The sequence below is a fragment of the Ixodes scapularis genome, unplaced genomic scaffold (assembly GCF_016920785.2).
Source record: "Ixodes scapularis isolate PalLabHiFi unplaced genomic scaffold, ASM1692078v2 PGA_scaffold4__175_contigs__length_147842914, whole genome shotgun sequence".
NCBI lineage: Eukaryota > Metazoa > Arthropoda > Arachnida > Ixodida > Ixodidae > Ixodes > Ixodes scapularis.
In genome coordinates this window covers 24,927,226-24,942,219 of record NW_024609879.1, presented here as the reverse complement: position 1 = coordinate 24,942,219, position 14,994 = coordinate 24,927,226, and the positions used below count along the sequence as shown (strand labels likewise).

At 45.1% G+C, this 14,994-nt stretch overlaps 1 protein-coding gene across 1 annotated transcript in view; it reads right to left on the bottom strand.

Moving 5' to 3' along the window:
• Positions 1–14,994, bottom strand: part of LOC115328897 (A disintegrin and metalloproteinase with thrombospondin motifs 16-like) — a 177,962-nt gene that overhangs the window by 104,781 nt on the left and 58,187 nt on the right. The window contains exons 6-8 of the mRNA XM_040205357.1: positions 13,512–13,642; positions 4,316–4,387; positions 4,039–4,178 (exon numbers count right to left, since the gene is read on the bottom strand). Coding sequence (XP_040061291.1) covers positions 4,039–4,178; positions 4,316–4,387; positions 13,512–13,642 — 343 coding nt within the window. The remainder of the gene's footprint in view (positions 1–4,038; positions 4,179–4,315; positions 4,388–13,511; positions 13,643–14,994) is intronic.

Sequence of the window (14,994 nt, the reverse complement as noted above, 5' to 3'; positions counted from 1 at the left end):
GCTGATGAGGTTTCGCTCGACGCACCCCGCATGACGCATCGTGAACCAGACACGTAGGGGCTTGAAAACGATTCAGCTGACCAGTTTATGTTGTCTTAGAAGTTTTGAATGTGCAAAGACTCTAATAAAAAGGCGTCTTCGCCAGTTTTTCTCCGTGTCAAGAATAGAGCAACTGTTAAAGCGATCGTGTGACCCCTCTTGCCTCTTACCAGTGTATTCCCTTTCGTTTATAACTAGTATCTCCTTTCCCTCTTTGAGAACGTTGAGACCCTTGGGGGGCGGTTTTATCGTTGTGCCATTCTATGTTGTTGCTAAATGAAAGATGTCCTGTTCCCGTCCTCGTCCTCTCTGTTTTATACTTTCAAGTTTTGTAGCTTACCAACGTGTTCTGCCATCGCGCCTCCTTGCACATCGTCATATTTGACGTGACAGTGAGGCTGGCATACGCGTTCCAGGAAGTGCCTACTTTCCCCAACGTGCTATAATAAGAATAAAAATAATGTTTCATTGAAATAAAAATTTCCAGAGACAATAGTGCTGACCTACAAAAGCAGCTTCCTGCTTGTGCGTTGGGCCAGACAACCAGCAAAAATAGATTTACAAATAAGCTCTATGTAAACATGAAAATTCAACGAACGCCTGCACCATGCAAATAAACAAATATAACGAATGTACTTACGCTCAATACAAGAAAACAAAATGCCACAAATATGAACGGACCAAAAAGTTCTATGTCGAAAATATAATTCTGCAGCCGGAGAAAAGAAACAGAAATGCTTGAAAAAACTATGGGTCAAGGAGACACTCAGTCACATTGTACACTAGGTTAAAAACAATCAGCCAGGAACAGACACCACAAAACAAAATTCGCAAAAAAAAATTCTCTCAGAATTTTACGGAACACAGAAATGACATCATTATTTCAGTTGCTTTTTTCAGCATGCTTAAGCAGCTTAGGTATATTAAAGACTCTTGTAGTTTATTGAAAAAGAAAGTACATTATATTATCTACATTTATTTCCATGTTGTGTTTACACTCTAGGGATCTTAAACCTCTCCGTTCGCCGTAAAATGTTTATCTTCTTGCGAACCTGAGGTTTAAAAAATATAGTCATAATAGCAATTTATAAGCGTAACATATGTCTTAAATCTTGACAAAAAAATTCATTAGTTACTTCGCTTTATCGTCTAGTTGTCACGTTTCGTAAGATGGTCCTTATGCAGTGTTGTTAATTCCATGTTTTAACACTTTGTATATTAATTTCTTTTTGTATCACGAACCGTGCCCATATAAAGTAAACCCATATTGTAAATTTGATTCTGCCATATATCTAAACACTCGTAATATTATCTTCATACTACGCATACATCTTATCTTTAATAAACAAGCTGAAATGGCACGCAGTCTTTTAGTTACATATTCAACGTGTTGATTCCATGACAGGTGTTCGTCAACATATAAACATAAGCATTTGACCGATTTATTATAAGGCAAGAGTTCGCAGTAACAATTCATACACTGAGACGATGAAGTGAAATTGAAGGTGACGATGAAATTCGTTTGTGAGCATTTCGGAAGAAAATATATAACTTAGTTTTGACAACATTAATTGAAATAACATTTGCATTAAACAATTCAATATTTATTTATATCTTTTTGAAAGACAAAACATGCCTCATCGTAGTTATCGTGCGGTAAAACTAACGCTGTATCATCACTATACTGATGTATCTTAGACTACAACGACAAAATTCCTAAATCATTTAGGTAAATATTAAATAACGTGGGCCCCAATTTACTTCCCTGTGGCACACCGCATTCTACTTCAGCTCTACGACTTACATTACTAAATATTTTTACTTGCAGCCTATTCCTAAGTAAAAATTATATAAAAATTAAAAAAAAGATATATACAAATTATGAAAAGGCCCTCTGAAACGTAATCTGCCAAGATTGTCTAGCATTAAAGAATGATTAGTAGTATCGAAAGCCTTTTATGTATCTAGAAACACTTCTAGCGCAATCTTATTGTTATCCAGTTCTTCGTTAACGCAATCTGAAAAATCGTCTAATAGTGTAATTGTACCCTTTTGTTGCCGGAAGCCATATTGGGTATTACTTAACAAAGAAAATATATCGCAGAAGGTAGTCATCGTAATTTGTACCCGTATTTTCTAATCTACAAGTTAAGACAGGTAGAATAGCAATTGGTCTTTAGCTTTCAATTCTTGACGTTTTCATTTTTATATAAAGGACGTCTGGTGTACAATCAAGCCCTGGTGAATGGTTATTGACATAGAAATTATAATTCGCAAAAGGTCATATTTTGTTATCAGAGGCATGTACTCTGAATTAAAGCACTTGAGTGATAGGAATTTGAGTAACCGGTGGAATAAATTTTTTTATCTTCCTTTTGATGTGGCGACAGCCCCCCATCATACGTTTGGAAAACTAAATCTTTCTGGAAGGATTACGCCAGCATCAATATGACGTCAAGAAGAATGAAGTGCAGAGTAACGTGCAGGCAGAACACGTTGTGAAGAAGGGGCACACCATATCGCATTCAACAAGAGCTGTATTTTTGGCACGGAGAAAAAAACTGTCAAACACGCCTTTTCTTAGAGTCTTGGCACATTGAAAACACCAAAGAAAACATAAATCGGCCAGCTGGGACAGTTTCAAGCACGCACGTGTCTGGTTTACGATGTGTCATGCAGGGTGCGTCGAGCTATACCTCGTCAGCAACAAACGCGAAGAAATAGCGGCCTTTTTAAAAGAAGACGACTATACCGGGCTTTATGACACTACAACAATGACAAAAACACTCCCCTACGATCAAGGGGCCGAAGTGGCATCGAAACGTCGGGCAATACCTTTTTTTTCTTATCATCTATACTTGGGTATCTTTCTAGTTTTGAGTTTTCTCTGCTTTATGCATTTCATTCGTCTCAACGCTTCAGGTACTTTCAGCATTCATTATTTAAAGATTTACAGTGACGTAAACAGTTTCAGCACACGTTAGCGCTAAATATAACTTTAAGTTTATTGCACGTTGATCAATCAAAGTTTAGAATAACATTTCTCCCCAACAATACAAATCAAGAATCTCGCGCTCGTAACCTGTAACGATACCAAGATGTAGTCGCAGGTATTGCTTAACACAGAAAATACCGTACCATAAAAAAGAGTGCTTGGTCCTGAATAACACTTTATATTTCTTTCAATCTAATAATGCGACTCGTTGGTCGACCGGTTGTGTCATATTCGAGCTGTCCTGTACCGACCTCGGCCGATAGGTGCGTACCCGTCGTAAGCAGAAAGCTGCCGGCGATCGTTGCTCCTATTGGTGGGGTTTTTAAACAGTTTGTCGGATGTCCATTGCTCTCCCATAGGAGAAGTGTGGTTCTGTATAAAAAAAAACTCGCAGTGTCGACGACGTTTCCATCGTTCCCGGAATTCGGCCGTGGTTCTGAGAGCCACAATTTTCGAAGGCGGATTGTCTTGGTTTTGCTTACTCCCACCTCCTCATGAATCGAGACGGCAACGCAAAGGGTTTGAGGCAAGCTTCAGAAAACATGTGCGCACCAAAACAAAACAACTTTAGACACATTTTTGGTACCGTACCAAAAATGTATCTCAAGTTGTTTTTTTTGGTGCGCATGCAGTGGCGACGACGCCATTTCCTTGTGTACACAAGCGTTAGGGTTGCGGTATAAAGAAAAAACTATTTACTATTTTAGTGTCAACCTGATGGCCGTTGTTCTTATTATGCGCTTCTGATTTTACTTATTTTACTCAAGCCTGCTTGAAGCAAGACGCGAAGCTACTCCCGAATTATGTCATACATATTAACTTCCAATATTAGCATTAATATATTATAATGTGTTTTATATAGATATATTCATCTTTAGATGAATATCTCTAGCAACTTTAAGTTAACATATTCCCCCACTCTATTAAGAGGTCGCATACTTTCGAACGTTGTGCTATTTTATCGTTTGTTATGTTGTTTAATTTTGAATAATTTTCTTGCTTACCCGGTCACAGCAACCGTAATATCTGCGGGGCTTCTTCCGTACTTTTCAAGAAGGTTCTTAAATGTTGTGTTTGCATCTGCATAGGTTCTATTGGCATCTGGCCAGCCTATATCGTATTCCACAAAGGTTTGCGCAAATCCCTAGAAAGAGAAACACATATTAAAGTGTTTAGTGAACGTGCGCAGACGATTATTCTTTCCAATATATTTTATTACTTTTCACGCTTTCGGCTGGGGAAAGAAATCGGCAAAAACAGAATTGTGAAAGCGACACCTACCTGTTCCTGTTGAATAGAGGTGAGCAGGAATTGAATGTTTGGACCTGACGTGTCTTCGAAACGCATGTTAACCTAGTTGAGAAAAAGAGAAACGGTAACAATTACAACATACATTCCAGAGCGTTATTGCGCAATGTGCCGTGTTTGCGATTTCGTTTCTCAAAATAACGGCCCTAATACTCTTTGAATAATACTTTTTGTCAATCCTTCCGACGCCTAATGTGCTAGTGAATATTTCTAGACCCGTAGCCAGAACGGTTTTTTGGGGGGGGGAAGCCGCCAGAAGTGCCAACAACGCGCGTTACGCAAAACGCGCACGTTACTGAGAGGGTGCTTACATTTTTTTTTTCGCAAAGATTACGTTTTTTATTCAACAAAAATTGTTTTTATTTTTTGAGGGGGGGGGGGGGGCATGGAGCTAGCGAATAGACGGCGTCTTTTATGCCTGGCATAATACTGGAGGTCCTTTTATTTAGACATGCAACCTAGTAGTAGAGAAGTGACTTATGGGAACCCAATAGGCTGATCTTACCATCCAATTTCATTACGCCACCGCTGACGCAATGCACTCAGGGAACTTCAGTCTTTGTGCACGAGGGATGACCTTGCTGCAGCTATGCGTGCGCAGGGCACGAGACGGCCCGACCGTTTTGTGTACTGCCGCCAGCCTCCTCTGAACTCAACATATGGCGGCATGACCCATGCGTGGAACGCTTAGTGAAATCTGTGTATTGTGATTTGCTTTAATCTTCTGAACGAGCTCCTCTACCGAGCGAGGGTAAATAATAAAATGAACGTTGATAATGTTCATACAGCCGTAGGTCAGTGTTCCTCTTGATTAGTAAAATACTGAATTAACGCTGACAATCTAAATCGTATATCATTGGTGCTTCTATTGTGATCTCAACGTTCGTTACAAGGTAGTATTTGCCGACGGCCAAAGGTTATATTTCGCGTTTATGTAAAATAAGCTGTTTCTGCCCTCTATTTGCTTTGGACATGAATCCAAAGCACTCTTAATTTGCATCGACAAATCTTGCCTTTTGATCACCTTCCTATAAACAATTTCATTACTTTCTATAGTCCTTCGCTGATGAGCAGCTGGGCAACGCATGCATGCCTTTGCTGGTGGGGCACACATTCAATATTGAGAGCGAAAACGTCGTGTTCGTTACATGCGCCTGGATATTCCGTCTCACCCAGGCACTGCCATCGATTGATCTTACCGCGAGTGCGCCTTTTGGATGCCCGTGACACGTCGCCACTGTTTAGCCTCATGGCCCCATCCCACATACAAGTGCGCACCTTTCAATAGGTGTCTTGTACTGCAAGCGACACAGCACCGTGCGCGCGAGCGGTCGTAGTGGTTTGTTTTGGCAGCTGCTGACCCGCCGCGAACAACACGCCGTACTTCAGGGGACGCTCAGCCATTTTTGACTCCAGTATATCTCATTTCAAACCAATTTGACGGTATTTGTATGGTCAACAATATTCGACAGAGATCTTTGGATGGCCCCCTCTAAGTTGATATGGCGGATATTCATCCTGAAACCCTGCGTATTTGGTTAGCCTACCTCAAACATTTGTTGATGGCCTAGAACTTCATGTCTGTGCCTTAAATTTCGGGGCGATGTAGTTGCGCAGTCTATGGCCTAATTTTCGTGCCCAAAATATTCAGGCAGATAACCTTTATCAGGTTGTGTTGGGTGAAGCACCTTTACTTACAAGAAAAGCTCTCAATGACCTGTTGGAAGGCGTTAGTGCAGTAGCCTGTTTAGTGGGCAGAAGCAATCTACGCGAGTGTGATACAATAAAAAAACAGGCTTTTTGCTGAAGTGTCGGTTGCCATCGGCAAAATTTTCGTGAGTTCTCTGCTTTATTCTTGTGTACCATTGTTGAAATCAGCAAGATCACTTCTCGTGCCTTAAAATTTGACTAAAATGACCGTTTTTGCATAACTTGCTTTCCAATTACATCATCCACTGAGGACACGGCGATACGATAGGTAATAATTACCCAATATCAGAATAACAAGACACTAATCATCTTATCGACCTGACAAACTTCCCCCACTTCTCTCATCACGTAATTTGGGGAAACGTGTGTAGTAAGAAATCAAGCACATAAAACCTCGTATCTATAGTAGATTGTTCTTAAATTTCCTATCCGTTTTTATATAAAGTATTGAAAAACAATCATCATAATCAACTAATGAAACCTAGCATAAATTCAATCAAACTTTATAAGGCCTATTAACTATTCATTAATTGCAAACCCTCGACTCTGGCCAAAGGCACAACACAAAAGCACGCAGTGCTTTAGTGAGCCCACTACAAGTGCTCCCAAAAACGACCAATTAAAGTTTTTTTTTTTTTTTTTAATTCCGTCTCCCGCTGGCATAACATCGATAGGTACCCGAAATAGTGACACATTCTTTTCACTCTTGGGTGGGAAGAAATAAACTAGCATACATCATTCAAGTGTTTACTTTTTGTCTGAGGGTTTAGATCATAATGTTTGGTACCCAGCTCGCCATGGACTTTCTCTTCAGACACGGATGTCCCGGTTGCAGTATTTAGTGAGCGAAAAATATGACACTAAAGCAAAATCATCAGAAATGGTCGCAATTGTCATGGAGCTTCAAAGTAAGGCTGCGGCATTACTAAGAGAAAACAAATCGAAACGCCTCCCTCCTCCAGCCCATTCGACGGGAAAATGATTTCGCCTTTTGTACACACGTTCTCAATCCTGTGTGATCAAAGGACTTCTCGACTGGACCTGAAGACTCTTCTCTTGCCATGCGTATAAGGACAGCGAAAGCAATGATAGTGAAGCACTCAGACGGCGAAGCATCCAGCTTAAACACACCGATATATAACCACCTTCATCTCACCTGGGATTTTGAGGAAACCTAATGTGTTCTGCTCGACACACGGCTCACTAGTTTTGAAAATGAATCGATTTTGCGGCCTCCTCGGCTGAAGTGCTCATCGCACTTCGTTACTTCTCTCAGCATTCCGCTTTACGCCCACCAGTTTCGACCAGCGAGGCTTCGCTCGTCGGCGATAATTTTTTCAAAGCTTCTGTCGTTTAACTGCTGCTGAAAATATGACATCTAAGCCAGGACAGACTTTGTCATCCGGCAACACAAAACATACCCCACGGTGTGGGCACCTCCGCGTGCTTTGTGCTACAAATCTAACCGTTATACTGCAGTTCGTTGAGATTTCCGGCCTCCTTGGCTGAAGTGCTGATCAAACGTCTGTCACATCACGCCGCATTCCGCTCTACGCCCACCAGTCTCTACCAGCAAGGCTTCGCTCGTCGGTGATCATTTTTGCAAAGCTTCTGTCATTTAGCCGTCCATGAAGATCTAGCATTGGACCCTGTCATCCTGCAATACAAATTATGCCCCATAGTGGCGGCACCATCGCATCTTCGCTGCTGCAAATCAGAGGGTCGCGCTGCTCTTTATTGAGATTTCCGGCTTTCTTTGGCTGAAGTTCTTATCGAAAGTCTGTTATCTCTTGCAGCATTCCGCTCTACGCCCACCAGTTTGGACCAGCGAGACTGCGCACGACGGCGATCATTTCTGCGAAGCTTCCGCGTTGTTCTACCGTTGCTGAAGATCGGACATTGGGCCCCTTCATCCTGAAACGCAAAATTTGGCCCGCAGCTGTGGCACCATCGCATGTTATCTGCTACGAAACAGACGGTCGTGCTGCTCTTAATAGGGATTGGCGTCCTTGTTTGCTGACGTGCCTATCAAACGTATGATACATCTCGCAGCATTACACTTTACGATCACGAGTTTCAATCAGAGAAGGTGCGCTTGACGGCGATCATTTCTGCGAAGCTTCTGCATCATTTCACCGTCGCTAAAGGTCGGACACCTGGCCCAGTTATTCTGCAACACAGTCTCTGTCCCACGGTGGCGGCACCATCGCATTATATGTGCTACAAAACAGACAATTGTGCTGCACTTTTTTGGATTTGAGGCCTCCTTGACATTAGTGCTTATCAGACGTCTCTTACATGTCGTGGGTATGAACACTGCATCATTTTCTCTAAGTATTGTTTTCTTGGCCGCAATTCTCAAAGTGTGTTTTTGTTTTAAGTGTTCAGTGTGCCTCCTGGCGAGGGCATCTCACTTGCTGCCTATCGTGCTCGTATTGGGTGCATTTTTTGAGCTCGCGCCGCAAATACAAAAAAAGTTTGTTGTCGCCTAGTCTTTGTTTGTCGCTACAGAAAATCTGATTGATATTCGTCACGGTGTGCGTTTGCTTCTTCTTCATTCTTGCAAACCATCTCTAGACGAATCCGAGGACCAACAAACAGCTAGGCAAACTTCAGTCTACGCTCGACAAACCCCTGCAGAGTACAAGAGACTACCATAAAGAAATTATGGAAAAGCTAATTTGTATCACAGTGGGCGTTCAGAACCTTAAAAAAAGAGTGATTCGGATAGAAAAAAGTGAAAGCCGTTTACAACTCCCTGTAACGCCGAATCGGAGCGCAGCTTTTGAGGAGGAGGAGGGAAGGGTACTGAGGAGAGGGCAGACCCTTTCTCCTCCTTCTCCTCCTCCTCCCCTCATTCTTTAATATGCTCCGGGGGGGTCACCTGACCTCAGGGGGAGGGGTTACGTGACCTCGGGGGGGGGGGGGGGTCGGGGGGGGGTCACGTGACCTCGGGGAGGGGGGCCACGTGACCTCGGGGGTCACGAGACCTTGGGGGTCACGTGACCTTGGGAGGGATCTTAGGGCGACCTTCATAGGGGTCACGTGACCTTGGGGACCACGTGTCCTGGGGGTCACATGACCTTGGGGTGACCTTGGTTACGCCGACGGCGACGGCGACGCCGACGCCGACGCCGTTCAAGCCGTAAACGGACGCCTAAGAGCTGCGCTCTAGAAAAAGGTGGACGATCAGTCATGGTTTCTATACGACATCATTGCCATTGTACAGAATTTTAAGTTACTCGATAACAACCTACGGAAATTATTTGTGACGTAAAAATTTTGGAACAGTAGCAGGGCACGTGAATGTTCTTATAACGGCCTGCAATATTATTTTTGAATGGATCCTAAATGAACGCGGCGAATTATAGGAACGAACCGAGCAAATTGTTATCGATTTTTTAAAAGGCACTTAAAGTATACCCCGGGGAAATTGTACGAGCACGTCGTATTGCTAGAAAACGGGATGGGTTCACTCGTACGGACTGTACGAATTTAAAGTGATGCCGCTTGGACTGTGAACAGCAATGGCGACGTTTCAGCGCGTAATGTACACAGTTCTCTCCGGCTGCAAATAGCAAAGCTGTCTCGTCTATCTCGACGACGTCCTGGTATTCGCAAGCGACTTTGGCGAGCCGCTGAGAAAATTGCGAGCCGTGCTACCGGCTCTCCAGAATGCTGGACTGACACTAAAGCTGTCGAAATGGAGGTTCGCTTACGGCAAGGCCAAATTCCTGGGCCATGTCCTGAGTGCGCAGGGTGTAAGCCCGGATCCTGCAAAGATATCCGCTGTCGCTAAATTTCCGAAGGCATCAGACAAGAAAGCCGTTAGAAGATTTCTTGGGCTGTGCGCTTACTACAGATGTTTCTTTCGGGATTTTGGCAAGGTTTCTGTACCGCTCACGCATCTGACGAAGGACGGCATGAACTTCCAGTGGGGAGAGGAGCAAGGACAAGCGTTCAGTGAACTGAAAGACTGCAGTCACCCTGTATCCTTGATCACTTCGATCCATCAGCGGAAACGGAAGTTCACACGGACGCCAGCAACGCCGGACTCTGCGCGGAACTCGTCCAAAGACAAGACGGAGCAGAGAGGGTGACCGCTTATGCAAGCCGGGCACTGCCCAAGGCAGAGAAAAATTACTCAACGACTGACAAGGAATGTCTCGCTGTCATCTGGGCGTTAACCAACTTCCGCCCGTACCTGTACGGGATTTTGTTCCGCGTTGTGACGGACCACCACGCTCTCTGTTGGCTCGCCAACCTCTAGGACCCGTCAGGACGCCTCGCTCGCTGGAGCCTTCGACTGGAAGAACTCGACCCAGCCACCGTGAATAAGTCTGGCCACAAGCATAACGACGCCGACTGTTCGTCTAGGGCTCCAGTCGAATCTCCTCAAAAAAGCACCGACGACGACGATGACGTCCGTTTTCTCAGCGCAATTACAGATACCGACATGGGAGCACTTCAACGAGACGACCCGAAACTTCGCGCCGTGATCGACCACCTCCAAGGTCAAGGAAGTTTAGTTCTGCATGTCCTGGCCCGAGATTTGTCAAGCTTCGTTCTATGGCAAGTCGTGCTCTTCAAGAAGAACTTCGGAACGAGCTACCCTGCCTAGCTGCTGGTTGTTCCTGCCAGCCTTCGCGAAAAAATCTTTCAAGCATGCCACGACAACCCGACGGCTGGACAACCAGGCTACAGCCGGACGCTCGCGCGTATTCGTGACAAGTACTTCTGGCCGAGACTCCCGAAAACAGTCCATCTGTGCACACGATCGTGCCATGAATGCCAACGACGTAAGAGGCTTCCGACGAGGCCAGCAGGACTCTTGCAGCCGATTTCTTCCCCGACTACGCCCTTTCAGCAGGTCGGAATGGATTTACTTAGGTCCTTCCCAACGTCGACGCAAGGAAACCGGTGGATTATCGTCGCGACCGATTATCTTACACGATAAGCCGAAACGAAAGTCCTGCCATCGGGAACAGCGGTGGAAGTCGTCAAGTTTTTTGTCGAGTCCATTCTCCTTCGACACGGCGCACCTGAAGTGGTGATCACAGATCGATGATCATCTTTCATGGCACAGCTGACTCAAGAGGTTCTTCGGCTCAGTCACACCAGCCAACGACAAACCACCGCTTATCATCCGCAGACCAACGGACTAATGCAGCGGCTCAACACGATTGCCGTCATTATCTCCATGTACGTCGACGTGAAGCAGAATACCTGAGACGAGGTGTTGCCGTACGTTACGTTTGCGTACAACACAACAGTGCAAGAAACCACGGGAGTGACGTTGTTTCAAGTGGTACACAGCCGGGCGGTTACCACGATGCTTGACGCCATGCTGCCTCACGTGCCAACCGATGATGGCAACGAGAACGCTCAGCTGATCTCTCAACACGCGGAGGAAGCTCGTCAACTGGCAAGAATCACAATTCAAGACCAACAGCGAGTCGACTCACGCCGGCATAACCTTCGTCGCCGAGACGTCCACTTTCAACCCGGAGACCGGGTATGGGTTTGGACATCGATACCGCGCCTCGGACTCAGCGAAAAGCTTTTGAAACGCTATTTCGGGCCCAACAAGATCATCCGACGCCTCGGCGATCTGAACTACGAAGTTCGTCCCGACGAAACACTCCCATCTGCAAGACGCCAGCCAAGACCGGAGGTGGTGCACGCTGTCCGGCTCAAGCCGTATTACCAACGGTGGAATTCGGACTCTTCAAAAAGTGAACTGTGAACCATGGCTCTCGATTATGCTGCACTTTTTTGTGAATTTGTGTTTTCGTTTTGTGCTGCATCGGGACGATGCATTTTTTTAAAGGGGGAAATAATGCCGCGCGCGAAGGTGATCAAGCAGCAGCGCGCTAATGGCCTAATGATTATTGCGCATTCCTTCCACGAAAAAGGGAAGGGTTCGATGCCTGGCCGCGGTTGCACATTTTTGTTGACTGTGTAGAGTGATGTTCTGGTAAATTGGAGAACAGTGTTGGGCTTGTCCTTGGTCAGAATGTTCTTCGCGCCGAAACATCTAGGCCGATTGTTCCAGAAGCGCACGTGTGTACAAAAGGGGCTTCGCATGGCGAGCCGGGGGTCCGTCTCGCCCCAGCGTTCGATCCCGCTGTTACGATGACTTCGACGCCCGCGACGCTCGATTATTATCTTCTATTTCCTTCTTTCTCTTTGGTGCTAGTTCGCCCAATAAACATTTAGTTTGCTTCAGTTTTTGTCGCCTCATCACTTGCCGTTCGTGACAATATTGCTACCTTCGTTTATATATTTTGTAATAACTTTATGTAATTTTTTGTGTGTTGGATTCAAAGTATTTTTTATTGCATCGTTCCCCCTTATGCAATGCCTTTTGGGTGCATAGAAGTGATTAAAATAAATTATATCTATTTTTGAAAGGGAAAACCAGGAAGCGGCTTCCCGACCACTGGACGTTGCCGGCGTCCGCCCTCCCGCCGGTGACGCACAGGAGTATGAAAAGTAAGGATGTCTTAAACGTGTCAGTAGAAAGTTCTCTGCTCGAACGTATACCACCGAAGTTACTCGTAAATTAAATACCTCCATTACAAAGTTCATTTATATAAAATGTTTAGCCAACGTGGTCAGAAAGGGCTATGGATACGGTCTGCTAATTTACAGTCAAATCGAGGGCTATGAAAAATCGGCGGAGTTGCCGTTTAAGGATTGGTTAGCGCACCTGGCTTACCGAAGATAGTATGTTCAATTCGGACTTTAATTGTGCGTCACGAACCTAGTCAACCTCTCTCAGACGCTATAAAAAAGAAAAAAAAAAACGCATCAACAGAAATGCTAAAATATGTGCATAGTTTTTTTTTCTTTTTAAGTTCCTTTGGACGCTCTCTGACGCACATCGACAGCGGCAACACGGTTTAATACCGGACATGTACGATGAAATTCTGCAGCGCCGGTTTCATGGTCGCGTCTTTGGAGCTTCGCAGGCGTTAGTGCGTGTCTTCTACCAGACCATGTCCAGCGCTGCAGCACTTACGCTCGCACGACTAGCTGGTGGGGTCAGACGGCGGACTAGATGCAGCGGGCGTGGCGACAAGTAGATATTGGGCTTGCGAACTTCTTTGACTGAGCAACCAAGCGAATCCACTAGTAATGGGCAAGTCGCCGTTCTAGAGCGGGTCGTCTCCTGCAATTAAATTGTGTAACGCAACGAGAATATTGCGGGTAAAATATTGCTTCGCTGAAACTTTTTGTGTTATAATATACGTGTGTCATTTAGGCACTTTTACGAACTCTTCGTTTATTCAAGTGTTCTTTTAAAACGAAGGTAGGTTGTATATCTCACCAAGAACAAGTATTCCTCGTAATCGATCGGACCCCTACCCACTGAGGCACAGACCGCGGTTGATCAAAAGCTACATTTTGAAAAGAACCCATCAAAGCCGATATTTACAGGATAAATATAACTTACTAGTACAATGGTGAGTGCCAAATAAGTTACTAAATCTTCTCTCTGGCTAAACACTTTGTAATGATGCTCATCCACCATCACGTGAACTTCCACCAAAAATTGATCCGGTAGGTGCTCCATAGATGCGGCACCTGAAATCAAAACGCTGTTATAAATGCTCGAGAAGAAAAATCACCAGTTTTAATTGCCTGCATACGCAAAAATCAAAAGACGAAAATTTTTAGGTTGATTGTGATCCTGAAATTTTTTTGCCTGGATTATTTTGTGCGCTAGATAAGACGTAATAAAATAGAGAAAAAATATGTATAAATTTGTGGATTGTTTTCGTTCTTCTTCATTCAATGAAATAATCAGGGCTCACTTAAAACATAAACAACCTTTATATGTGATGATGCGGGTTACCGCATTAAAACTTAAATTCATTTGTTGTTTATATTAGTCGTAGGTGGTGCCAAAGGTCGTTGGAGAGCCGCCGTGTTTGTAATTATTTCTGACACGACTGCTTCTGGTAGTCATTCTTGTCACGATCGGCCGAGATCGCGCATGAGGAGGTCGAGGCACCCGGAGAGAGAAGAGACGACCAGCCGCTTGGTGATGGTGAAGGACGACTGTCCCCCGCGGCTGTGATCGGCGGTGATGGGATGGATACATAAATGCAAATGACTGGACACCTTATATCGGGCGGTAGCTTGCGCCACCTAGCGTAGCAGTTAGGAACTAAAGGTATGCCTCTTTCTTTCGCCCATTTGCTTACCCTCTGCAGTTTTGTGACTATCACCAGGTGGTGTGGGATGTCATCAGAATGACCTTCGAGAAATAGGGGAAAAAAACAAATTTACGCCCCGCCCCCTCTCTTTCTCGCCTCCCCTCCCCCCCCCCCCCCCCCCACCCCCGGCTCTTTCCCCCGGCAAGGGAGTTGCCAATGTTCCTCTGGTCGAACCTATGGTCGGCGTTACCCCGGCACTGGGCCCACTGGAAGACAGGGTGGATACTCTGGGCTGGAACCACGCGGGAGGGAGTCCGAATTTTCCTCTGCCCTGCCTGTCCCCAGTCGTGTCATCTAGTTGTACGCCGTTCAATTCTCCCTAGATAATTTCCACCAGTCTTCCGTCTCCTTTTTGCCTATAAAATACATTTATCATCTATACTTCCATTATCGTCTGCGAACCCTGGTGCTCCGGCGAAATCTGTCACTCCCTACGGGAGGGCGGGAGCAAGTCCTGTGAACGTCAACACCACATGTTCTATAGTCTCGGCTTCCCCTTGGCACACAGCACACCGCGTATCGATTCCCCCATAGTATGTCCTAGATATCCTAGTCCTCAATAATCCTGTTCTAGCCTCGAACCACGCATTGGCGACATTCGCACCTAGTAAAGAAACCGTACGCGTGCGTATTCAACTCGAAGTACACACTTCGTGCTTGACGTTTGCGCGAGCGATGGCTTCAGCCACGAGAAGGGAGCGACGGCTCGGCGACGTC